The 26,097-nt window shown below is 42.7% G+C and overlaps 1 protein-coding gene across 1 annotated transcript in view; it reads left to right on the top strand.

The window, feature by feature from the left end:
- Positions 1–4,793: 4,793 nt before the first annotated feature.
- LOC124616386 (mucin-17-like) overlaps positions 4,794–26,097 on the top strand; it is a 258,939-nt gene continuing 237,635 nt past the window's right edge. The window contains exon 1 of the mRNA XM_047144691.1: positions 4,794–4,868. Coding sequence (XP_047000647.1) covers positions 4,820–4,868 — 49 coding nt within the window. The 5' untranslated portion in view covers positions 4,794–4,819. The remainder of the gene's footprint in view (positions 4,869–26,097) is intronic.

The raw sequence follows: 26,097 nt of genomic DNA, 5'->3' as shown, positions 1-26,097 counted from the left end.
CCAGATGGTAGAGTTTTGTCAGGACTGGCTCTCCCACGGCCGTCAGTAGTTCCAATGGAATATTGTCTACTCCGGGGGCCTTGTTTCGACTCAGGTCTTTCAGTGCTCTGTCAAACTCTTCACGCAGTATCGTATCTCCCATTTCATCTTCATCTACATCCTCTTCCATTTCCATAATATTGTCCTCAAGTACATCGCCCTTGTATAGACCCTCTATATACTCCTTCCACCTTTCTGCTTTCCCTTCTTTGCTTAGAACTGGGTTTCCGTCTGAGCTCTTGATATTCATACAAGTCGTTCTCTTATCTCCAAAGGTCTCTTTAATTTTCCTGTAGGCGGTATCTATCTTACCCCTAGTGAGATAGGCCTCTACATCCTTACATTTGTCCTCTAGCCATCCCTGCTTAGCCATTTTGCACTTCCTGTCGATCTCATTTTTGAGACGTTTGTATTCCTTTTTGCCTGTTTCACTTACTGCATTTTTATATTTTCTCCTTTCATCAATTAAATTCAATATTTCTTCTGTTACCCAAGGATTTCTACTAGCCCTCGTCTTTTTACCTACTTGATCCTCTGCTGCCTTCACTACCTCATCCCTCAAAGCTACCCATTCTTCTTCTACTGTATTTATTTCCCCCATTCCTGTCAATTGCTCCCTTATGCTCTCCCTGAATCTCTGTACAACCTCTGGTTCTTTTAGTTTATCCAGGTCCCATCTCCTTAAATTCCCACCTTTTTGCAGTTTCTTCAGTTTTAATCTACAGGTCATAACCAATAGATTGTGGTCAGAGTCCACATCTGCCCCTGGAAATGTCTTACAATTTAAAACCTGGTTCCTAAATCTCTGTCTTACCATTATATAATCTATCTGATACCTTTTAGTATCTCCAGGGTTCTTCCATGTATACAACCTTCTTTCATGATTCTTAAACCAAGTGTTAGTTATGATTATGTTGTGCTCTGTGCAAAATTCTACCAGGCGGCTTCCTCTTTCATTTCTGTCCCCCAATCCATATTCACCTACTATGTTTCCTTCTCTCCCTTTTCCTACACTCGAATTCCAGTCACCCATGACTATTAAATTTTCGTCTCCCTTCACAATCTGAATAATTTCTTTTATTTCATCATACATTTCTTCAATTTCTTCGTCATCTGCAGAGCTAGTTGGCATATAAACTTGTACTACTGTAGTAGGTGTGGGCTTCGTATCTATCTTGGCCACAATAATGCGTTCACTATGCTGTTTGTAGTAGCTTACCCGCATTCCTATTTTCCTATTCATTATTAAACCTACTCCTGCATTACCCCTATTTGATTTTGTGTTTATAACCCTGTAGTCACCTGACCAGAAGTCTTGTTCCTCCTGCCACCGAACTTCACTAATTCCCACTATATCTAACTTCAACCTATCCATTTCCCTTTTTAAATTTTCTAACCTACCTGCCCGATTAAGGGATCTGACATTCCACGCTCCGATCCGTAGAACGCCAGTTTTCTTTCTCCTGATAACGACATCCTCTTGAGTAGTCCCCGCCCGGAGATCCGAATGGGGGACTATTTTACCTCCGGAATATTTTACCCAAGAGGACGCCATCATCATGTAATCATACAGTAAAGCTGCATGCCCTCGGGAAAAATTACGGCTGTAGTTTCCCCTTGCTTTCAGCCGTTCGCAGTACCAGCACAGCAAGGCCGTTTTGGTTATTGTTACAAGGCCAGATCAGTCAATCATCCAGACTGTTGCCCTTGCAACTACTGAAAAGGCTGCTGCCCCTCTTCAGGAACCACACGTTTGTCTGGCCTCTCAACAGATACCCCTCCGTTGTGGTTGCACCTACGGTACGGCTATCTGTATCGCTGAGGCACGCAAGCCTCCCCACCAACGCCAAGGTCCATGGTTCATGGGGGGGTATCTCACTATAGATGCCTGAAATACACCGACCTGCGTCTTTCATACGATTACGTCTCCTCTGTACAGTAGAAGCGCTCGTCGTAGATTCGCCTGTAGTCACGGGTGCACCGTGATGTGAAAGCTGACAAGAATTAGTAGTTGAATGATAGCGCACATGTACTTATACACTCCTGTAAATTGAAATAAGAACACCGTGAATTCATTGTCCCAGGAAGGGGAAACTTTATTGACACATTCCTGGGGTCAGATACATCACATGATCACACTGACAGAACCACAGGCACATAGACACAGGCAACAGAGCATGCACAATGTCGGCACTAGTACAGTGTATATCCACCTTTCGCAGCAATGCAGGCTGCTATTCTCCCATGGAGACGATCGTAGAGATGCTGGATGTAGTCCTGTGGAACGGCTTGCCATGCCATTTCCACCTGGCGCCTCAGTTGGACCAGCGTTCGTGCTGGACGTGCAGACCGCGTGAGACGACGCTTCATCCAGTCCCAAACATGCTCAATGGGGGACAGATCCGGAGATCTTGCTGGCCAGGGTAGTTGACTTACACCTTCTAGAGCACGTTGGGTGGCACGGGATACATGCGGACGTGCATTGTCCTGTTGGAAGACAAGTTCCCTTGCCGGTCTAGAAATGGTAGAACGATGGGTTCGATGACGGTTTGGATGTACCATGCACTATTCAGTGTCCCCTCGACGATCACCAGTGGTGTACGGCCAGTGTAGGAGATCGCTCCCCACACCATGATGCCGGGTGTTGGCCCTGTGTGCCTCGGTCGTATGCAGTCCTGATTGTGGCGCTCACCTGCACGGCGCCAAACACGCATACGACCATCATTGGCACCAAGGCAGAAGCGACTCTCATCGCTGAAGACGACACGTCTCCATTCGTCCCTCCATTCACGCCTGTCGCGACACCACTGGAGGCGGGCTGCACGATGTTGGGGCGTGAGCGGAAGACGGCCTAACGGTGTGCGGGACCGTAGCCCAGCTTCATGGAGACGGTTGCGAATGGTCCTCGCCGATACCCCAGAAGCAACAGTGTCCCTAATTTGCTGGGAAGTGGCGGTACGGTCCCCTACGGCACTGAGTAGGATCCTACGGTCTTGGCGTGCATCCGTGCGTCGCTGCGGTCCGGTCCCAGGTCGACGGGCACGTGCACCTTCCGCCGACCACTGGCGACAACATCGATGTACTATGGAGACCTCACGCCCCACGTGTTGAGCAATTCGGCGGTACGTCCACCCGGCCTCCCGCATGCCCACTATACGCCCTCGCTCAAAGTCCGTCAACTGCACATACGGTTCACGTCCACGCTGTCGCGGCATGCTACCAGTGTTAAAGACTGCGATGGAGCTCCGTATGCCACGGCAAACTGGCTGACACAGACGGCGGCGGTGCTCAAATGCTGCGCAGCTAGCGCCATTCGACGGCCAACACCGCGGTTCCTGGTGTGTCCGCTGTGCCGTGCGTGTGATCATTGCTTGTACAGCCCTCTCGCAGTGTCCGGAGCAAGTATGGTGGGTCTGACACACCGGTGTCAATGTGTTCTTTTTTCCATTTCCAGGAGTGTAGTTTGAAGGGGTGCCATTTTTAATTCTATTGATAATCCTGTGTGTTGTTTTACAAGACAAATTTACACAATTAATTATCATCCATCTCGGCCGTATGCAGATTACAAGTTCTTCCCTTCGCGTATCTCGCCAAAAGAATTGCAGTTGTATTTAACAAAATCTAGAAACTCATATTTTACCGTGATCAGCGGTATCTGCGCTCGATACGCAACCGCTCACCTAAACCGTCCCTTCCCGACTGTCGCTTTGTTATCTTGACACAGGACACGGAAGTGCTTCCTTGTGTTTTAGTCCAATCAGAGCCCTCCATTTTGTTGCCTATATGTATGTTACTTTCTGGGCTCGACCAACAGCCGTCTGCTTACATGGCTGATGTCATGCCACGTCACCAGGGACACTCTGCCCTCCGGTTTATTTACCCTCTCTGTCTCAGAGTCTAGTGGCACTATATTGCCCAACATTGAGTAATTTTAGGTGTCACTCATTGATTACCCCTATTAACATAATCATTATTGGGAGATAGGGGGTAGAAAGATGAAGAAATGGGAAACAAGCGAAAGTAACTGGTATTAGCGTCATTTCCAAATTTCTCCAGTCTCGTTGTCTGCTTGGTGACAACTGCGATGACATTTCACCCTTAGAGACGGATTACAGGCCGAAAGGGGGTGACACAAAAATAAGTAACAGAGCAAAGCCAGGTCCAGGTACTGTGTCTCACAAGTTCTTTATGCTGTTTAACCGAGAGAGGTGGCACAGTGGTTAGCACACTACACTCGCAGTCGGGAGGCCGACGGTTCAATCCCACGTCCGGCCATCCTAATTCAGTTTTTCCGTGATTTCCCCAAATCTCTTCAGGCAAATGCCGGGATGGTTCCTTTGAAAGGGCACGGCCGACTTCCTTCCCCATCCTTCCCTAATCCGATGAGACCGATGACCTCGCAGTTTGGTCTCCTCCCCCAAATCAACCCTGTCTATATGCTGTTTCAAAACATCAAGGAATTTAGTGCGCAAATGCATTGTTATTTACGAGATGATAGGGTGATTTAGCAATTATCGATGAGAATCTATATTCGCTTCAAAGGACTTGTGGTTGAACTTTGAGAACAAGAGTGTCGGAAGCGCAGGGTTGAGAGGCTGATGGAAAGACCGGCTCCAGCAGCATCGGACGGGTCCGGCTGCAGGTGGGAGCGGCTGCCAGCTGCTCCCTGGTCGCTGCTCCTCCCCCCTCGGCGAGGCGAACGCCGCCCGGCATATAGCGGCCACGGAGGCGTCTGCCCACAGTGAGTGCTGCGCCAGACACAGCCAGACGCGCACGCAGCATGAAGACTTCGAGGCCGCTGCTGCTGCTCCTGTTGGCGGCGCTGTCCGGTGAGTTCGCCTGCTGCTTATGCAGTCCACAAAGCACTATTGCGTCGCGGGCAGCGTTACGGACATCGGCGAAAGTGACGCTGATCGCGTTTCGGCGTGATACACGCAGGCACATAATACCCCCACGCAATGAAAAGGAAGTCTGTTTCACAGCAGATAGGAAATTTATTACGTTGAGCGGAAGAAAGTAAGACCAAAGTAACCAGTAATTCGATTTTCCATTGCGTGACTGTAGACTTTCCCAGTGCTGAACGATTCACTGCAACGAGGCGAGATAGCTAATACCTCAGTTCGCCCCTGTAGCTGATGCTAGGGCACTGGTTGTTGTATTACCCTCATCATCATTTCATCATCACTGACACGTAAGTTGCCCAATGTAGCGTCAACTGAAAAGATTTACATTTCGACGCCCGAAGTTCCCCAGGTGGGGACTCCAGGTCATCAGTGCCAAACGAGCATTTCATTTCAGCTAATGCGTGAAGACTCAGATCGATCTGTAGTTTTCACTAAGTGCACTTTGTAACAGCCTCACAGTGCACATCCCGCAACACATTGGTGCAAAGTACGTGCACGGAAATGAGACGTCGCTGTACTTAATCTGGTACTGGACCCGCCGACGGTCGATTTCTAGAACTTCCAGCATAACTTATTTATTCTCCATACATATCAGCAAGTGTCACATCTGCACATCTGTTTCTGTAGGTTTGGTAGCAATTTAGCACTTAGAAATACGCCAGGAATGTTCAATATGCAAATAATTGTGAAAGAAAAAATATGTCGAGTGAAATAAAGAAATGTCTTATGTCTTAGCAAAAAATCACAAGAGAGTAAAAGATGGCATCTAAAAATCAAAGGATTTATTCATAGACTGGGGTAGTACATTACTTTAACTTCAGTCTTAAAATTAAATAATGCCTATGAATGTAACTGATATCCGATTCAGTTATAAAGCTGTCCTCTACTGGTTTTTCTGTACCTTAACTTTCAAATGTTCATTTTTGTTCATTTGCGGTACGGATTTTTCTCTATATGAGGTCATGTGATGTAATCTGACTACCAGCCGCTGTGGCCGAGTGGTTCTAGGCGCTTCAGTCCGGAACCGCGCTGCTGCTACGGTCGCAGGTTCGAATCCTGCCTCGGACATGGATGTGTGTGATGTCCTTAGGTTAGTTAGGTTTAAGTAGTTTTAAGTCTAGAGGACTGATAACCTCAGATGTTAAGTCCCATAGTGCTTAGAGCCATTTGAACCATTTTGTAATCTGGCTGCAATCAAATGTTAGTGACAAAATCTGGGAGGAGCAGACTTTAATCTTCTTCACTGAAAATCCGGAGTCTTTATCGTGAAGTAGGATTCTGATGTACTCCTATCTTCTACTTTGAAGATGAATTATGCTATACATTCGTATAATATGCTCTGTGTTACCTTCAAGATGTCGTGAGCTCCCTTTGACTGCCTCGGTCTGCATCTGTTTTTAGATCTACATCTATACTCCGCAAGCCATCTTGCGGTATGTTGTAGAGGGTACTCTATGTATGATTGTCAATTCCGCCATTTCCCGTTCCAATCGCGAGTAATTCGTGGAAAGGAGGAGTGCCCGTAAGCCTCCATGTCGGCTCAAATCTCACCAATTTAAGTTCATGGTATTTTTACGGGTTATACGATCAGGAAGCATATGTTGGTTCTCTGTCCTAGGAATATACGCTATAGGGAGTTTAAAAGTAAACTACACCGTAATGCAGAACACCTCAATTTCGGCGGCTGCCACTGGTATTGGTTGACCATTTCTGTGACGCTTTCGTGCTTACTGAGTGATCCTGTAACGAAAGGGACTGCTCTTGTTTGAATCTTCTCTATTTACTCTGTCAATCCTATCAGGTACGGATCTCATACAGTCGAGCAATATTCAAATATTGGTCGTAAGAGGATTGTGTAGACTACCTGTTTTGTTGACGGAGTGCATTTCCTGAGGATTCTTACAATGAATCTCAGCGTGAATCTACCTTTCCTGTAGTTCGTTCCGTGTGGTCGTTCCGCTTAAATCGCTCCCCTAAGCATACCCCAAGTATTTTATGGAAGTAACTACTTCCACTGATTTTTCTGTAGTCATGTAGTCGTACAACAGTGACTCTTTCCGTATACACTTTTTCTTGAAAGCGACTCACAATTATTTATTTTGAGCTACAGGTTATTGTTTCCAATTTGTTTTACGGCACCAACTGTTACGATACAATCTTAGCATTGATTGCTTCACATAATTCATTATATTCAACTCTTTGTTAAGAATAAAACTTGTTCGTTAATTATTATCATACCTTCCTGTGCCCTCAGTAGGCTTTCAAGAATTGTTCACCATCTCAATATTTCTACAGCATACCCACATCAATCGTCATCGCCGGCTCTTACAACTGCCGCTCTCGACGCTCTAGGCCTCTCTGCTGTGTTGTGACGCCACCTTAGGGTCCCCTCCAGCAGTTTAGCGTCTTTACGTCGCACGCTGTGTTTTTCAGCGACGGCATCACATGGCCTCACGTCATTTGACAGTACTGAAATTTTCTTCCAAACAATCTTCTCCCTTACCAGTGCTCTTTATAATCAAACTGCTCCATATGAAAGAAGTTGAGTTCAGCTTGAATTTAAATATTGATTTACCTATACAAAAGTATTAATTCTTTGTCAGTTAATAAAAATGTGAAGTGACATCGAAGGATTCGGAAGATATAGTCACCTTACACTGTTATCTACTGTGTTCCATTTAAGCCCTCGTTTCACTTCCCGTGAATCAACTATCAACCACTCAGTTCCAAACAACTTTTTTTTACATCGGAGAACCGAGCTATTTACGGATCTCACCGGCACGCAAGGTCAAAAATGGTTCAAATGGCTCTGAGAACTATGGGACTTAACTGCTGAGGTCATCAGTCCCTTAGAACTTAGAACTACTTAAACCTAACTAACCTAAGGACATCACACACATCCATGCCCGAGGCAGGATTCGAACCTACGACCGTAGCAGCAGCGTGGTTCCAGACTGAAATGCCTAGAACCGCTTGGCAACAGCGGCTGGCGGGAATTACCTTAAAAGTCGAACAGAAAGTACAATATTTAAAATGTAATAACAGTAATAATAATAAAAACCCTAATAATAACAACAGCCATATTAACTACAGTAACGACAAATTTTCTCAAAGTAGTTACATACAAATTCGTTGATTCTGTGAAAGTGCGCGTATGACAGTGTTGTTACAGTTCGCAACACATGACTGAGAATAAATTATTTACGAGCACAGAAAAATAATTGAAGACATTTCATGTAATTTTCTGATAGTGGTAAGCATTTGACATGTTCACTTTTACTTGCCTACCCAATAGAAATCCTTTTCTTTAGCTGCGCATCCGGCTATAACAGAAGTTGTCTTGTGTTCTACCCTCCTAGTGATGAAATGCTGCGAAATGATGTGTGCTTTAGTCAGAGCCCTAAAACCTTCAATACTCTGTTCAATAGTATCCCTGAAGCAGTTATTACTTCGTTAATTCTGAGTTATGAAAATGAAATACGAAGGTAATCATGTCACGTGTCGACGACAACAACATTCCCACTGTGTAGAAAAAAGGATTGATTAGAACTACAAGAGGCAAGTTTTTTGCTGACAGCAGCTCTTCATTCTGTCGGTTTCGAACTTCATCCGTCTTTCACACTGGATAAGACTGCATACTCGTATTCAGAACGAGCAGTGTTCGAATCTAATGACATGGTTATTACCAATATCAGCTAGGTGCACTGCTCTTTAAATTGTTTTTATTTTATAAATAATTGACAGTGAGTCCATTTCGGCATAGTGCCATCATCAGCGCTTTGTAAATACATAAGTAAGCGATGTTCTTAATACAATAGTCGGTAACTACGATCAGGAAGATATATATATTCGTTAGGTGTTTTTACCTTACATGTAATGGCGTTGCTGCCATGTTCTGTTTTTTTTTTTTTTTTTTTTTTTTTTTTTAGAATTATTAGTTTCTCCTTAGATGTACACTGAAGACGTATATCTGATTTTAGTCGGTTTTTATGTGTGTTATTATTCTCTTGATGGCTTGGATGGCAGTGGAACAGCGATATTATATGTTTACATAGTTACCATTATCAATAAGTGATGTGGAAATTTGATTGTTTTTTTAATCTGTTTTATATGTTTGGTTGTATTTATATTTTTGTTTGGAGTTTGTTTTACTTTTATTTGAGATTTTTATGGTATTGTCTATGATTTATGATGTCTTCTTTGTGTTATGTCTTTGTTTTATAGTCACCAAGGAATCATAGACAGTAACAAAATTATTACTAAAAATAAAAATATAACATAAAAATCTTAAATAAAACTAAAACAAATTCCAGACAAAAACATAATTAGAACCAAACCTAAAAAATAATAAAAAAGCAACCGAATTATCACATATCACTTATTTATAATGGAAATTATTTAAACATGTAATATCAATAATCCACTGTCAGCCAAGCTGTCAAGGGGATAATAACATACATAAAAAGCAACTACAATTAGATACACGTCTTCAGCGTACATCTAAGGAGAAACTAATAATTCTAAAAAAAGACAGAACATGGTAACAACGATATTACATGTAAGGTAAAAACCCCTAACGATGTATTATAACTTTTCCGATCATAGTTACCGACTTTTGTATTAAGACTATCGCTTATTTATGTATTTACAAAGCATCTGATGATGGTGCTCACTGTGAATGATTTTCAAAGTAAAAACCCTTTAAAGAGCAGCATAGCTGACAAATATTCGTAATAATCATGTCATTATAAGACATATTTTGTACTGTGGGGCCTAAAAAACAAAAGTGTTAGAATCGTTGTCCGCCAATTCTGAACAAGCTCCCTGCGTTTTTCCTACACTACTTGAAGTGAATGCGGGTCTGGTTCCTTCAAGCAAACCAATTTCGGGTTAACTGCACAACTTTGTGCAACCTGTGTGGGCGTCAACTACAATGGATCTTAAATACCAGTCTTCCTTCGCTTCTTCTTAGTGCAGGAATTTAAAAGGCTTTAATTATGTACCTGTCTCCAGATTCAGTTAATGTTCTGTAGAAAATCATTACAATTTCATGGCAATGTCCTTGGGAAGAGTACTGAACGATGAGTTTTCGAGAACAACTCGACTCAAAAACGCCATCAAGAATACAATAGCCATGTTTCCTAAGGTTAAATGTTCAACATATGAAAATTTCTAGGGGGTATGACCTAATTTGTGCCTTCCTTTGATTGTAACACTTATAGTATTTGGCAAGCGTCATTTACAGACGGTACGTTTGCGGTTTTACACACTGCTAGACTACTTTATTTTCATGTAACATATTTCGACGAATGACCGAGTCGTTCATGTGAGGTTCTTCGGATAAATATCTTAATTGTGTTTTTTGCCTATTTAGAGTCCTGGTAGCGAGAACACGTAAGCTTACTGCCGTGTGCCGTTGATATTAGTCTTGACGTCGCAATATTACGAATAAAACTGGAGTTGTCTGCAGTACTGAATGTCCAAAAATACCACATAGATCCTAAAAACCTTTGATTACCACAACAAGTTCAAAAGAGGTTAAATAAGACCTACTAAACTAGCAAGACCGTTAGCAAGCTATTTCGGGCTATGTGGTCTAGGGGTAAAACGAGTGCCTGGGAACCAAGGGGTCGTGGGATCGGGTTCCGGCCGGACCACGAAAATCTTGTTACCTGTGCTCTAGACTTCACCTCTCAATACTGCGAGGTGTCGCCAGAAAAGACACATTGTTCAGAGTCAGCGTTAAACTGTTGATTCACTTTCCGCCGTTGGGTAACTGCGGTACATTAAAGACACAGTTCCGCAGTGGTGTCCAATTGAAAGGTTAGCATCCGGCCAATGAACCACAAGAAAATTATTATTATTAGCAAGGAATGTGAATACACGTAAAATTGTTCTCATTGTGGATAATGTTACGAAACAAATAGAAAGACATCTTGAATGTACCGAAGTATATGAAATAACTATTGTATGTGAACATCGTAAGTAACGTCAGTTACACGAATTAAGACAACAATAAGTGTGGGAAAGATATTTTTATAAATGAAGTACTGTAGCGTGATATGAAGGGATAACTTTGTTCTGCAGTAGGAGCAGTAGTCTCTGGTGTGGGAATAATTTCGTTGCGAATGCCTTTTCTGGGAGCTGCGCCACTGCCGAGACTTACACAGCCTTACTGCCGTACAGAACTTTAAGAATTCACTGCTTTTCCGCCATAACTGAAGTACTCATCCTCTGTTTGTGTACTATCGTAAACTTGAGCAATGGTAGAGTGACTCTGATGACGCCCTCCGAAAGTTTAGGGCATTTTTGAAAGGAAGAAAGCAATTCAAGTTTAATATCTCGTCGACGTCCATCTCAAGCCAATCATTCAAAAAACATGCCAGGAGTGCTCGAGGAAACCCTAAATGTGGACGGCTAGACTGCGATTCGATCCCCGCCTCACTGGAATGCGAATCCATTGACTTAACATTATGCTTCCTCGCTTGGTGGATGATTTCGAGGATTATCATAACAACATTTTCACCGTCTTATATTTCTGTTTTCTCAGTTATGCGTTCAACTCCACACTCCGAAAACTAATGACATTTGTAATTCGTCACATCTGCCGAAATACAACAATCAAGAAAAATACACCAACGGGAAAAAATCGCAACACCAAAAAATAATTGACGTAGACCAATGAAATTTCAGGAATATGTTTGTTTAGGTGACATATGTAAGTGATTAACGTATCAAGATCACAGGTTAATGCAAGCGCAAGATAGGCCATTGCAAATGTGAAAAGCTGGTACATTAATAACCGGTGTAACCGCCAGAGCGTTGAATGCAAGCACGCAAACGTGCGTGCGTTGTCTTTTACAGGTGCCGGATGTAAGTTTGTAGTATGGAGTTACGTATCTGTTTGCACTTAGTCGGTCAATACATAAACATTTAATGCTGTTTGTGGATGACGCTGGAGTTGTCATCCGATGGTGTCTCATATGTGCCCGATTGGAAACAGATCTGGTGATCGAGCTGACCAAGGCAACATTTCGACACTCTGTAGAGCATGTTGGATTGCAACAGCAGTATGTGGACGAGCGTTATCCTGTTGTAAAAAGCCTCCTACGGCATTGTTCATGGATGGTAACAAACAGTTCGAATCACCAGACTGACTTATAAATTTGCAGTCAGGGTGCGTGGGATAACCACGAAAGTGCTCCTGCACCCCAGTCCATGACTCCAGGTGTAGATCCGGTGCGTCTAGCACGCAGACAGGTTAGTCGCATGTCCTCAACTGGCATGTTGGTAACACACCCACCATAACTGGCACCCAGGCAGAACCAACTTCAATCAGAAAACACAACAGGCCCCACCTGCCCTCCAACGACCTCTCGCTTGGCGGTGGTTTGAGGCGTCTGGCTCGGAACTGTCCTTGAAGTAACCGGTAACGTTGTGTCACCGTGGTGTCAACTGCTGCTCAAATTGCTGCTGCAGATGCAGTACGATGCCCCATAGCCATACGCCGAACACGATGGTCTTCCCTCTCGGTAGTGTCACGTGGCCGTCCGGACCCCTGTCTTCTTGCGACCGTACATTCTCGTAACCATCACTGCCAGCAGTCATATACAGTGGCTACATTCCTGTCAAGTCTTCCTACAATACCACAGAAGGAATATCCGGCTTCTCGTACCCCTATTAAACGACCGCATTCACACTCAGTGAGGTGTTGTCGCCTTAAAGGCAGTCTAGACTAACATGAACCACTACGACCAATGTTAAAGATAATTAACGCTCACAACCGTCACAGAATGTGTTTAACCTGATTTGTATCCTCATTGTGGCGCTGCTAGCGCAACTGGCGGGAAAAGTGAATAAATATCATCTTTCAAACGTGGAAACACGGCTACTAGCTTTCGTTATGACGCTCAGTTCCTTCCTGGTGGTGCGACTTTTTTTCGTCAGTGTATCATTGGTATCATTTCTGTACTGTTAATGAAAAAAAAAAACATTCTCTTTTCACTTGACGTGAAAAAATTGACCAAGTGCTAGTAGCACTCGCGCACAGATAAATCGTCCATCCCGGCAATCGAGGATCACGACGATTTCTACCTTTTTTCGATACAGATACTGGCAAGATATCGGTCCCGGGGATTCAAAGACTATCAAAATCTCTATAGTTGTTCCTGAGAGTAGCCCGTACAAACGAAAATACAAACGAAAATAAGGGAAGAGGGGGATTTCAGTCTATATACTGCATGTAGAGAGAGAAGATATAATAAAATATTTTTTGCTTATTTACTATAACATGTTTGTATGACGTAATATTTTTCTATTGTGTTTTTGACGGGTGATTAATGCAGTGTAAGTTCTAATGAAGAAAAATATGTTTATGTGATATAACTACAATTTAACAGCTTTCGGATATTCTCCATTATTCGTACTGTGAGAAGTTGCTTCTTGCCAAATTTTGTGATTCTGGGTGAAACCCATCAGGTTTTCATGAGTGAGTTTGAAAATATCAAAACAAATGACATAAATGGTCGTGTCTTCTGAATTCTTTAACTTAGAAGCTCAAATTGCTTACAATGCGAAGTGACCGCAGACCTGTGACATAAATTTCAAGGTGATATGTCTACCTATTCCTGAGAAAAAGGGTTCTTAACAGTCGGACAGACAGACAGACTATCTGACAGACGGACAACAAAATGATGCCATAAGGGTTCCGCTGTTACCGATTGTGGTACAGAACCCTAAGAAGAATAGAAGGTTAGTTAAACAACTCTCAACCCAAGTGAAAAAAAAATTTTTGACAGCTCTGACTCGGTTATATTTATAGCTTAACAATTACAGAAGTCGAAGAAAGCAATTGTACTTGCAACGTAGCCAAATTTTTCGTAAGCGACTGGACTCAGGTACTACACGAAGTACACACGTAAATACTTAGAAGTGACTATTAATGTAGCAAATCGTTTAAAGCTGAACATGTACAAAAATAATGACTCGCACAAGAGGCAGATACTGTGTTAGGGGAGAGAGCACTCCTCCCGTCACGCCGAAAGGAGTAGTGTAGCGGATCACGCGACTGCGATGTAAGACCTTTCACTGGGCATTGAAGTGACAAAGAAGTAAATGATGGGCAAGACGTGAGATGTCGGCGCATTTAGTCGCGTGCAGATGTAAGGGCCTGCCGCTCTGGGTTCTCCACTTCCAAAGCCGTGCGAACACTGGCCTGCTCTCGTGTCTCCGTGGCAAGAGTCGGCCTTGATGTGGTGAAAACGGCCGCTACGGATAGAACTGCAGTGGCCATCCACGAGTTGATCGCAATGTCGCCGTCGTCAAACGGAAATTGTAACAGCGAATAGACGGGCCTCAGCGCAGTAAATCACTCGGTATTTCAGCATCAAACAACAACACTCGGCAAGCAACTATACGAAGACTATGAAGATACAAAAGCCATCACCTCACTCACGCACCTCCGCCGATGGCATGGCACAAAATGCAAAGATTAGCATGGCCCGAAAAACATCACTTTGGGTTGCTCAAAACATACAAATCGGTGGGAGTTGGTGTACGCCGACGACAGAGTGAGAAAATCTAAAACTACACGGAGCGATCGGGAGTAAGAATGTCTAAGACAACACGGGGCAATCCATTAAGTTTGGCAACAGGGCACCATGTGGGAAGGTGCTGCAGGTATTCTCTTGCTGCAGCTTTGAGTTGAAATTTCGCTACTGACGCGTCTGTCATTGTCTCTTAGCGACGAACGATGCAGGTATTTATGGTCTCTTCCAGGCTACTGTATTACACATCCGTTCTGTAGTTTCAGCAAGACAATGCACAACCCGAACACTTCCGAAGTGCGTAAGAATGCTTCAATGACATCAGGTTGCACGTGTGACCTCGTCCAACCTCCCAGCTCTCCTTCCCATAGTTCTATTGAGCTCGTCTGAGACGCCATTGAGCGTCTTGATCGCGTGCGTGTCCGACCACTCTCCGTTTGTTGTGTCTTACTTCTGAGCAGTCATAAATGTTGCAGGCTTCGTTTCTTTGGTAGGACACTGGAAAAACCCAGTCTGTCTTTGAAGGAGATTACAAGATTCTTGTGGGATCCGTCCTAGAGTACTGTTCAAGCATTTGGGCTCCATATAGTGTTGGCAGATGCACCGTGCAGAAAATTGGGATTAGGGCCTGCTGGTTTAAAAAATGACGAATAAGAACCTAAAAGTCGGGCACTGTAAAGGAGATGTAAATTTTCTAGCGTTAGATAAATAGGTAAAGTCTATGATACAAGTCGGTGTCCAGGCTATCCGGCTGAGTGTAGCGCTGCCGCACTAGCAGGGAAACGGTAGCGGATCCATCGCCCCGACTGCCTTTCACTCCTGGGAAAGAACCCCAGTACTCAGTTGATACTGGCTGAGTCGACATGAGGCTGTCCTGCAGGGACCAGAACGGGGAAAAATTCCCGCCTCTGTCTGGACTGAACACGGGACCACCAGGGCCCTTCCAGCTCACTACCCTCGAAATCAACACAGCCGCAAGTGTTCCCTTGTACTACATAATGAATAAAGCACAACACTGTTACAGTTGTAGTTAAAAATACTGTTCTGTTCATCAAAAGTGCCAAATTTAGGCTGGTAATAAAAATTTTCCGACACGAATCAGCACTAGTCATTAAAGTACTAATAATACGACAGTGGAAGCCACGCGGCTGACTGTTTTCAAAAAGTACAGTTCGGGCACGCGCTGAGGCGTCTCTTAGTTTATTGGCTGACCACTGAATCCTGACTCATCGTGTTCTTTCCTGGTTCCCGCAAAGACGCGTTCAGAAACTCATTTCGGATCTTATATGCAATTGACCATTTTGAAGTGGCTGCGTGTTATACTTCAAATTGTTAGCAGTGTCCAAAAGTCGGGATATCTGGCATCCCGCGAAAGGGCTACGCGAGGATCGTCATGACACAACAAGAATTCGGGACATCTCGGGAAAATCGGGACACCTGGCAACACAGCATCATACGAGATAGGACGAACAGGTGACATTGAATCCATCCAAACAAGGGCAGCCGGAATTGTCATAGGTTCTGTTGCTCCTGGGAGAGGACCACAGTGATACTAGAAAACCTGAGCTGGCCCACGCTTGAAGACAGACGTGAAAGCCTACTTACAAAGTTTCAAGCATCAGTTTTAAACGAGAATCTGGGAATATGCTACACTCCATCCCCCTCCCCCCATGCACCGATACCGTACGAACAGTGAAGACAATATTAGATTAATTACAGCGCATACAGAGGCATTTAATCAATAATTCTCACTCTACAAGGGAATGAAATGAGGAGGAGCCCTAATAAGCGGTACAATAGCATGTACCCTCTGCCATGCACTTCACAGTGCTCTGCAGAGTACAGCTGCAGATGTAGATGTACAGGATGGCTGCACAACTCCTTCGGTTTCTCGTAGAGTGTACGCCGCGAAGTAGCAGCGTCTCTATCAGGGCGAAAGTCGTTTTATATTCTATAAGGTAATGACAGTACGCGGCACATTCACGACGGTAGCCTTTCACGTTACTCATTTGTGTCGACATAGGGACATGGCGCAGTTGTTAGCACACTAAACTCACACTCTAGAGAGGTGCACTTCAAAACCTCGTCCACCTATCCTGAATGGAGGCGAATGTCGGGATGGGTTCAGTGTAAACGACACAGGCGATTTCCTTCCTTCCCTATCTCGAATGACTTTTTTATTTCCTTTTACTTTACTCGGAAATGGTGCGGTAATGGACATTCATCATGGTCTTTTTGCAACACTGGACATACTTGTAACACAAAGTAATACGAAGGGAACAGAGTGGTTTCAATTACCGTCACAATTATGATTAGTCACTGTGTCAGTGGTTTATTCTCATTGCCGGAATTCGATCCATAAAAACTTACCTATATATTATTTTCTTGTATTTGAAGGAAAACGTTGGTATTTGATATTTACTATCCCATCTAGTGGCAGTGCAATATATTCATTGATCTCCTAATCTGCTTCTCTTAAAACACCTAGATGCAGAGTTGGTTCTGAAACTTACCACAGAAAAAACTTATGCATGGATACAACGGTAAGGATCACGTTCGTACATGTTCGTTATGGCGCACAGTGGTAAGTGACGAGTATACAGCAAACTGTTCCTAGTTTACGCTCTTACTGCGTGTTTTAACGTTCGAATGTCTGTGGTTCACACAACTTGCAGTTACTCTACAGATCACATCTCGTTATCAGAATTGTTTGCTTTGTTCTCGCATTGTTATACTTGCCAGACATTGAAACTATCTGCTTTGTAGTAGTATAATGAAATTTCTACTGGTGTACAACATTTGCTGCAATATCCCCCGGAAATGTTAAAAGGCAAATCTTCAAGATGACAAGAGGGACTGTGCACGTAGTCCTAATCCGTGGTAATCTGTCAAGGATTCTAAAGATCTTATTAATAATTTAGAGATTTATTTTATTACCTATGTTATAAATCAGAAATTAAAGTTCCGTTGATACCGGCATCAATAAAGTTATTCTCTGAAAATATTTACAAAAATTATAGAAAACATCAAGAATGGGAGGAAATAGAAATGATTCAGGTGGACTATGAAACTCAAATTTAGGAGAATATAATCATTTTTAACATATCACTACAGTCTGATTTGCAAAGGTGGATTACGCACCTGACGACTGCAAGAATGTTGAGCGAAATGTACCGCACTTAAAACGGCCGTGCAGGAAGAATAGCGTTGCATTTGTAATGAGTGAGAGGCGGAACGCAGAACAGAACGGTCAGTTCAAGGTCTGACATAAGAACCGAGCGTGGGAAACTCACCCTACGCAACTGCGGAGAAATATCGTTTCACTACAAGAAGTCTTTTAGAGACGAACAGGAATGTTTCATAGTTCTTGAATTTACTGCAGCGTTGTGGAAACATATTTTTCCGGTTTATCTGCCGAATGCATTCACACAACGCAAGTTGGGTGAGAACCATCGCCGGCCGGAGTGGCCGAGCGGTTCTAGGCGCTACAGTCTGGAACCGCGCGACCGCTACGTTCGCAGGTGCGAATCCTGCCTCGGGCATGGATGTGTGTGATGTCCTTAGGTTAGTTAGGTTTAAGTAGTTCTAAGTTCTAGGGGACTGATGATCTCAGAAGTAAGGTCCCATAATGCTCACAGCCATTTGGACCATTTTTTGAGAACCATCACGGAAAAGGAGATGGTCATCGTTGCTATACGCTACATATGACCTGCAATTGTGTCAATAATACTGAAACTGAAATAAAAACTACATTTGTTTTAAGCAAGTCTCAGAAGATCGCATAATCACATTTGATGTTCTTCACAATCATAAAAAAACTGAAATGAAGTACTTGTAAATAAATTTACGAAATGCATGGAGTGAAACACTAGACAGCAAATTTTTCGGATAAGGATGTATGATGTACTCTTTGGAAGCGTGTTCTTTCTGGTATTATTTCAAAGCCACATCCATATGAAGAAACATTATCTTGAGTACAGCACGATATTTCTTTGTGCAACATTAATCATGACGAAGCAGTCACACATCGAGATACGTTTTCTTGCAGATGACAACGGCCCCGAAATCCAATGTTTGTGCGAGTTGCCGATAAGCTATTCACCGTGAAATCAGCAAAACAGTAAAACTCAAAACGAGAGGGGCAAGTCTTCCTCACGACCCTTAAAACTTTCCCATTTCGACGTAACTAAAAAGTACAGCTTGTGTTCCTTCACCTAATAAGAAACTGAATTTGAAGAAGCATATTGATGATATGCTGAAAAGTTTAGGTTCAGCTACTTGATGTTACTAGGGTTACTGCAAATTTTGGTGATAAAAATATCAGCAAATTAGCCTACTATGCCTATTTTCATTCACTGCTTTCATGTGGCATGATATTTTGGGCAATTCATCATTAAGAGAAAAAGTATTCATTGCACAAAAGCGCATAGTCAGAATAATAGCTGGAGTCTACCCAATATCGCCTTGCAGACATTTATTTAAGGAAGTTGGGATATTCACAGAACCTTCGCAAAAAATACATTCACTTATGACATTTGTTATTAAAAACACATCCCAGTTTGCAAATAATAGAAAATTACTTAGCTACAACACTAGAAGAAAGGATTATCCTTGCTATTATAGGTTAAATCTGACTTTGGCTCAGAAAGCGCTGAATTACGCTGCCACTAAAATTTTTGGTCATTTACCAAATAGCATTGAAAGTCTGACAGATAGCCAAGCAACATTTAAAAACAAATTAAAAGAATATATGAATGACAACTCCTACTCACTAGATGAATTTTTAGATATGAAGTAGTAATTGTAAAAGAATAAGTTTAAATCATATGAAGAAAACTTATTTAAACTGACACGTTCCACGTCATTACGATATGCCTATTCATGATCTATGGGAGAAACACTAATGTAATGTTATGTAACATTCCATGTGTATAGCTTCCTAAAATTCCATCACGCCTTTCAGTGACACTGCTATCACTAGAATTATAAATTATCTACTGCCTACTTATTTTGGTTGTCGTGTGCAGAATTCTTGTTAATACAAGCGCCTAGCTTCCCCATGACCAATCAGAATTGCACAGCAATAAGAAAACTGTAAATAACAATAACAGTAATAATAATAATAATAATTCACTTTGAGTAGCAACGAGAACCCAGCAAATACAAGGAACATCTTTTCGGTAAATGCACAGAAATCAGGTCTGGAGCATTGTTCTCTATAAAGAACGCGACATTTTCACATGCCATAATCCATACAAATTAAAAAATGTATATAAGTACTAGTATGTATGTATGTTCCACTTCTCCTAAACCACTGGATCGATTTCAGCCAAACTTGGTACACAAATCTCATACGGTCTAGGAAGGATCACTGTGGCGATAAGGACCATTCCCATCAGACGGGGCGGGAGTGTAGGTAGAAAAGCAATGTAGCCCACGACGCCCAAAAATCCCATACCTTAGTCATCCAGTATTTGAGAACGGGAGCATTAAGATACTTGCAACAAACTTTGCACATAATTTCAAACCCTCCATAAACTTTTCCTCGCTGACAACCCCTACAAAATGATGAATGGAAAATGAGATCATCACGTATTACATTTCCGCTGTTCATGCAGTAAAACTGCCACATGAAGCACGATGTTTTAATTTATTACCTTTTTACTACTAATTGTATTCGTGACCCATTTTGCAGACAGTAATCTCGTGTACCACTAAATGTGCCAGAAAAATTGCGTCATTGTACGACACTTAGTTCAGGAGATACGACAGCCTAGACACTGAGATCCGTGAAAAACTACCGTATCCATACAAGACGTTTAAATTTATTGCTTCGTTGCTACTAACTCTATTCGCAACACTTCACAGATAGTATCCACATCCGCCGCTGAATGTACCTACGGAAACATATCATTGTACGATACTTAGTTCAGCAGATACGACGTCAAATACAGAGACGCGTGAGAAACTGACGCTTCATGCCCGACGCTTTTATTTATTACTTCTTTGTTATTAACTATATTCGCAGCACATTTCGCAGATAGCAGCCGCATATTATACTGGATGTACCTGCAAAATTGTGTCACCGTAAAGCACATAATTCCGGAGATACAATGTCAAAACATTAAGCTCCGTGAAAATGAAACTGCAAGGAGAAATTCGCTAGGCATATAGGCGAAATATGTAAATAAAAACGTGTGAAATGTGTTAAATAAATGTGAAATGTATTTGAAATGTGCACGTGAGGCCAAAGCCATGGGTAAGAAGCTCATCCTTAACCCCTGGAACGATTTCAATAAAATTTGGTACACATACTCGTATTAGTTACAGTGTGGAAAGAAATACGTTGAGGTAAGAAAGACCAGCCTCCAGTTGGGATGAGTGTGGTAATGTGGAGAGAGAGGGGGAGAGGAGGAGATGGACAAACAGCGAGGGGGGGAGGGGGAAGAGGGAGATAAGCACAGATAGGAGGAGGAGGATGAGGACAGGGAAAAGGGCGGAAATGGGAGAGGAGGAGATGGAAAGAGACATGGGGAGGAAGAGACAAGGAGAGAGAGAAGGAAGAAGAAGGAGATGAACAAACACAAAGGAGGAGGAAACAGGGAGAGAAAGGGAAGAGGAGGAGATGAACTGGAAGAGGGGGGAGAGGAGATGGACAGAGGGAGGTGGGAGTAGATAGAAAGAGAAATAGAGAGAAGAGTATACTGACACATGGAGGAGGAGGAGTAGGTGGAATTAAATGGAGGGGGGGGGAGGAGATGGACAGAGGAGGAAGAGACAGATTGACACTGATATGGGGGGTGAGGAGATGGACAGAGAGGAGGGATAGGAAGAGATGAACAGAGAGTGGCAGATGGAGGAAGCAGACAGAGATATGGGACGGAGGGACGGACAGAGAGGACGGAGGGACGGACAGAGAGGAGGTGAAGGAGCATACAGACAGAGAGAGGGAAGGACGAAATGGAGTAATGGACTAATATAAGTGGAGGAGGTACATACCATGGCAACGTCGAGGACTCATCTAATCTCATATAAACACTGACGGGAGAAAAGTTGTTACACGAAGAAGGAGTAGTGCGACATAAACGAAAATTTGTAGGCTGTTTCTATACCTGATACATGATGTAAGTTCAGATTTCGCGCCAGTCGCATAAGAGTAGCGCTAGTAGCGCCATTATGAGGTGCAGATCAGGTTTGCTTTAAATACACTCTGTAACGGTAGAAAGCGTTAGTTGCCTTCGAGATGTTAGTCAAGAATTCCTTTAAGGTAAAGACACTATTATCAACACCTGACTGAGTTAGAAGGAGAACGTGTAATGGGGCTACGAGAAGCTGGATGTTTCTTCTGCGAACTGCAAAAAGACTTGCCAGGAATATAGCGACTGTACATTATTGCTGGCAGTGGTGGTTAGGAGAATGTACGATCGCAAAGAAGACCACGCTCTGGACAGCCATTTGCACTACTGAGAGTGAAGACCATCGTGTTCGGCATATGGTTCTGGCCCATTGTCCTGCAGCTGCAGCTGCAATTTGAGCAGCAGTTGGCACCACGGCAACACAACTTACTGTTACAAATCGATTACTTCAAGGACAGCTCCGAACCACATGCCCTCTAGCGTGCAATCTACAGACGCCAAACCACCCCCATTTGCGGTTTCTGTGCTGTCAAGCGAGAGCTCGTTGGAGGGGAAGGTGGAGGTTTGTTGTGTTTTCTGATGAAAGCCAGCTCTGCCTCGGTTCCAGTAATGACGTGCCAGACACTCCGGACCTACACCTGGAATTATGGTCTGAGGTGCAATTTCATGTAATAGCAAGAGCACTCTCGTGGTTAGTCCACGGGCACTGACTGCAAATTTGTATGTCAATCTGCTGATTGAACCTGCTGTGATACCATCCATGAACAACATTTTAGGGGGCATTTTGCAAAAGGATAACCCTCACCCACATGCTGCTGTTGTAGCCCAACATGCTCTACAGAGATGTTGCTTTGGCCTTTTCGAGCACCAGATCTGTTTCCAATCGGGCACATAAGGGACACAATCGGCGTCATCCACAATTAGCATTAACCGTCCCTGGACTGACCGATCAAGTGCAATAGGCATGCAACTCCATCCACAAATAGATATCCGGTACCTGTAAAAGACAATGCATGCACGTTTGCATGCTTGCATTAATATTCTGGCAGTTGCACCTGTTATTAATGTACCAGCATTTCACTTTTGCAACGGGTTATCTCGCGCTTATATTAAATTGTGATGTTGTAGTGTTAATGACTTAAATTAAATATGTTACCAAGACAAATGTATTCCCGAAATTTCATTAGTATATATTAATCATTTTTTGGTGTTGCGACATTTTTCGGTCAATGTACGTGGTATGTAATGTGTTTTATAGTGCATAAGTCCACCAGTGTTGGAGTAACAAATACACATAAAATTGCTCACGAAGATTTCATTTATTAACCAGTTGCTTCGTCAGAAGTAAGAAGGAACTTCAGGGTTCATAGTTCCCTCGACGTCGAAGTCACTAGAAACGGAACAACAGTTCGGGCTCTGGAAGCACAAGCAAGACTGTCTGGCCACCGAGTTCTTTTCAAAAGAATCAGTCAAACATTTGCCATAAGCGATTTAGGGAAATTACGGAAAATCTAAAACTGATAGGTCGGACAGGGAATGATTTGTAGGTCCTTCCGAATGGAAGGCTCGTGTCTCTGCGAGTGTGCCACCTGGTATGGTCGCCTATTGAAGAATTAAGAAAACCAAAACATAAAAAAGACAAAAGAGGAACAATGAGACCTATGTAACACTGTACTCCATAAAGCTTCAACTTTCATCAGCGACGCCACGACTGATTTTACTTTGTTCTTAAAATATATCGGACAGGGTTCTTGTAGTGGGTTCGATGAACGGACTGAATTCGATCTCTGAACCTGATGAAGCCACAATTAATAGCTCTCACGACACTGTCTCTTCGGTAATACAGCCTACGTTTTCCTGCCATTTATGTTAGTTTATAGCAAGTGACACCAACCCCACAACTATTGTCCGGTGTTTGTGCGTCCAAGCAGAGAGCTAGGTAACTATGTATGAGCTCTTTCCATACAGCAATGGTTACTCGGTCGGCTCTTTTGAACTCAGGTCCAGCTGCGAGATGCACTTATAACGCATGACAGCTCTTCACGAACCTTTATTGAAAAACTAGAAACAGAATACCAAAAGATGGAGTAGTTTTATTTAGAAAATAAATCAATTTGAAATAATAAATTTCTCGATCTTGGTATATGTACTTACGGTACAAAATCGGGTTGTTGTAATTTTAATAACAAAATAATTGTTACAAAAATTTGTCGCAGTAACAGTTGTTAAAAATGAAGTATGTCGCATTCAATCGCCACAGGTAGAGGTAATGTGTAGTGATCTACATCTACATCTACTTAGCTACTCTGCAATTCACACTTAAGTGCCTGGCAGCAGGTTCATCGAACCATTTTCATACTCCTTCTCTACCATTCCACTATCGAATGGTGCGAGGAAAAAGGAACACCTAAATCTTTCCGTTCGAGCTCTGATTTTTCTCATTTTATTATAATGATCATTTCTCCCTACGTAGGTGGGTGTCATCAAAATATTTTCGCATTCGGAAGAGAAAGTTGGTGATTGAAATTTCGTAAATAGATCACGCCGCAAAAAAAATAAAAAAAAAAAAAAAAAAAAAACCGCCTTTGTTTCAGTGACTGCCACCCCAACTCGCGTATCATGTCAGTGTCTCTCTCACCCCTAATGCGTGATAACACGAAACGAGCTGCCCTTTTTTGCACTTTTTCGATGTCCTCCGTCAATTCCACCTCGTAAGGATCCCACACCGCGCAGCAATAATCCAGCAGAGGACGGACAAGTGTAATGTGAGCTGTCTCTTTAGTGGGTTTGACCTTAGAACCACCTCTGATAGATTGAAAAACATTTAAAATTGTTAGGAGAGCGTATCACGAGTTTGTATTAACTGCAGTTGTGGGTTATGGTGGCAGTGTTTGGGCGCACAGGTTACGACTGGTCAAATCTGCCGACGCAGTAAGAACATTTCACCGATAAATTTTGTTACCAAGCTTTGGAGCCTTCAGTAACTCAGCTGTAGACGCCCTAATTATATTACTGGACGTGTCCCTTGAACCTGAAAATAAGAGAAAAGCCTGCCATCTGTTGGCTGAAGGAAAACCATTATAAAGAAAATACACGAAGTTCTTGGGAAACTAGCAACAAATCCGATAGCAACGAATATTTTAATATATGCAGAATGGCAGCAGAAATGTAATTCCTCAGACACAGGAAGGAGGACGCTTCAATTTCTTACTGATACAAACAGATGGCTTCAGATAAATTTTGAGCCAAGTAGGGAACTGATCCATTATCTTTCCGGACATGGGCCATACCCTATATATCTGAATAGAATTGGTAAGAGGGTAATGATCACCTGTGACTGACGATTTTGGCACACTAGATCATGTCCTATAGGAATGTCCCTTTGTTGAAGACATGGCAAGTACTGCACGGCAGGCTTTAAGAGGTGAAATTCTTTACGACATAATTCGAATAAAAGAGGGTTTTGATATCTTAAATATTGTAAATGGTGCTGCCTCAGAAAAAGTAGGGCCTGATTACAGCCAACAGACGTCACAGCAGAAACGAGTTAGAACTGTGGACGACCCTAAGGAAAATTAGGACTTTTGACGACGCTACGGAATAATAACGAACCGCAGTAGCTCTTCGATTGCTTGGTCCAGTAACGGAAGAGTAAAAGGAGATGGCCACAAGTGCACGCAAAAAGAACGGAAAGAGTCAGTGAAGTGATGCGCTCTGACAGGTCACCAGCTGTTTGAAGGCAGCGAAATATTGAGGGACCCGATAGGGTGTTTGATATGCTACGGAACGTAGAGAGAGAGAGTACATACATTCCTATAGTAGTAAATTTTGTTTGTGTGTGTGTGCGTGTGTGTGTGTGTGTATGTGTGTGTTCATCTCAGACTACAGTAAACGGAAATGGTGAAGTCACACAGGACAATATACCATTTAATTGTTCTCCGAGGGGCAGGTGACCCTAAAATTATCATATGTGATCGTAGTAAAAGTATTAATATTAATGTTAGTAACATAATTTTCAGTAATAGTAGTAGTTCCTGTAGAAAAACCAAAGTGGTCGTAGCTGTAACATTCACTTTTTACATTTGTAAATAGTTGCATTGTTTGTTATTATAGTAGCAGTTTACGATGTTGTAACAGTGCTAGCTGCAGTAAATATGAAGATGATTCTAAAATTAGTGAAGACAGTTTGAAATAACGAAAACATGTGGCTCTTTTTCTGTCGTAGTAAAGGAACGCCCAACTAAGATTGGACAAAGACGCCATAGGAAAACTATATGTAGAGTAGCGTATAAATATCCATCTAAATGTTAGAGCGATAGTAGTAAAAAGGAATAAAAGCCAGGAAAAATAGTGTGATGAACGTTGTAAACTTAATTCGATATCCAGAATAGAAAATAAGAAAGGACATTTTTGTAGCGTAGCATAAAGATTCACATAAATTTAATTCTATATGTGACTGTCCATTGTTATCAC

This window comes from Schistocerca americana, chromosome 5 (assembly GCF_021461395.2).
Source record: "Schistocerca americana isolate TAMUIC-IGC-003095 chromosome 5, iqSchAmer2.1, whole genome shotgun sequence".
Taxonomy (NCBI): domain Eukaryota; kingdom Metazoa; phylum Arthropoda; class Insecta; order Orthoptera; family Acrididae; genus Schistocerca; species Schistocerca americana.
Note: the sequence above shows the minus strand (reverse complement) of the source record. Positions and strands in the feature narration are given on the sequence as shown.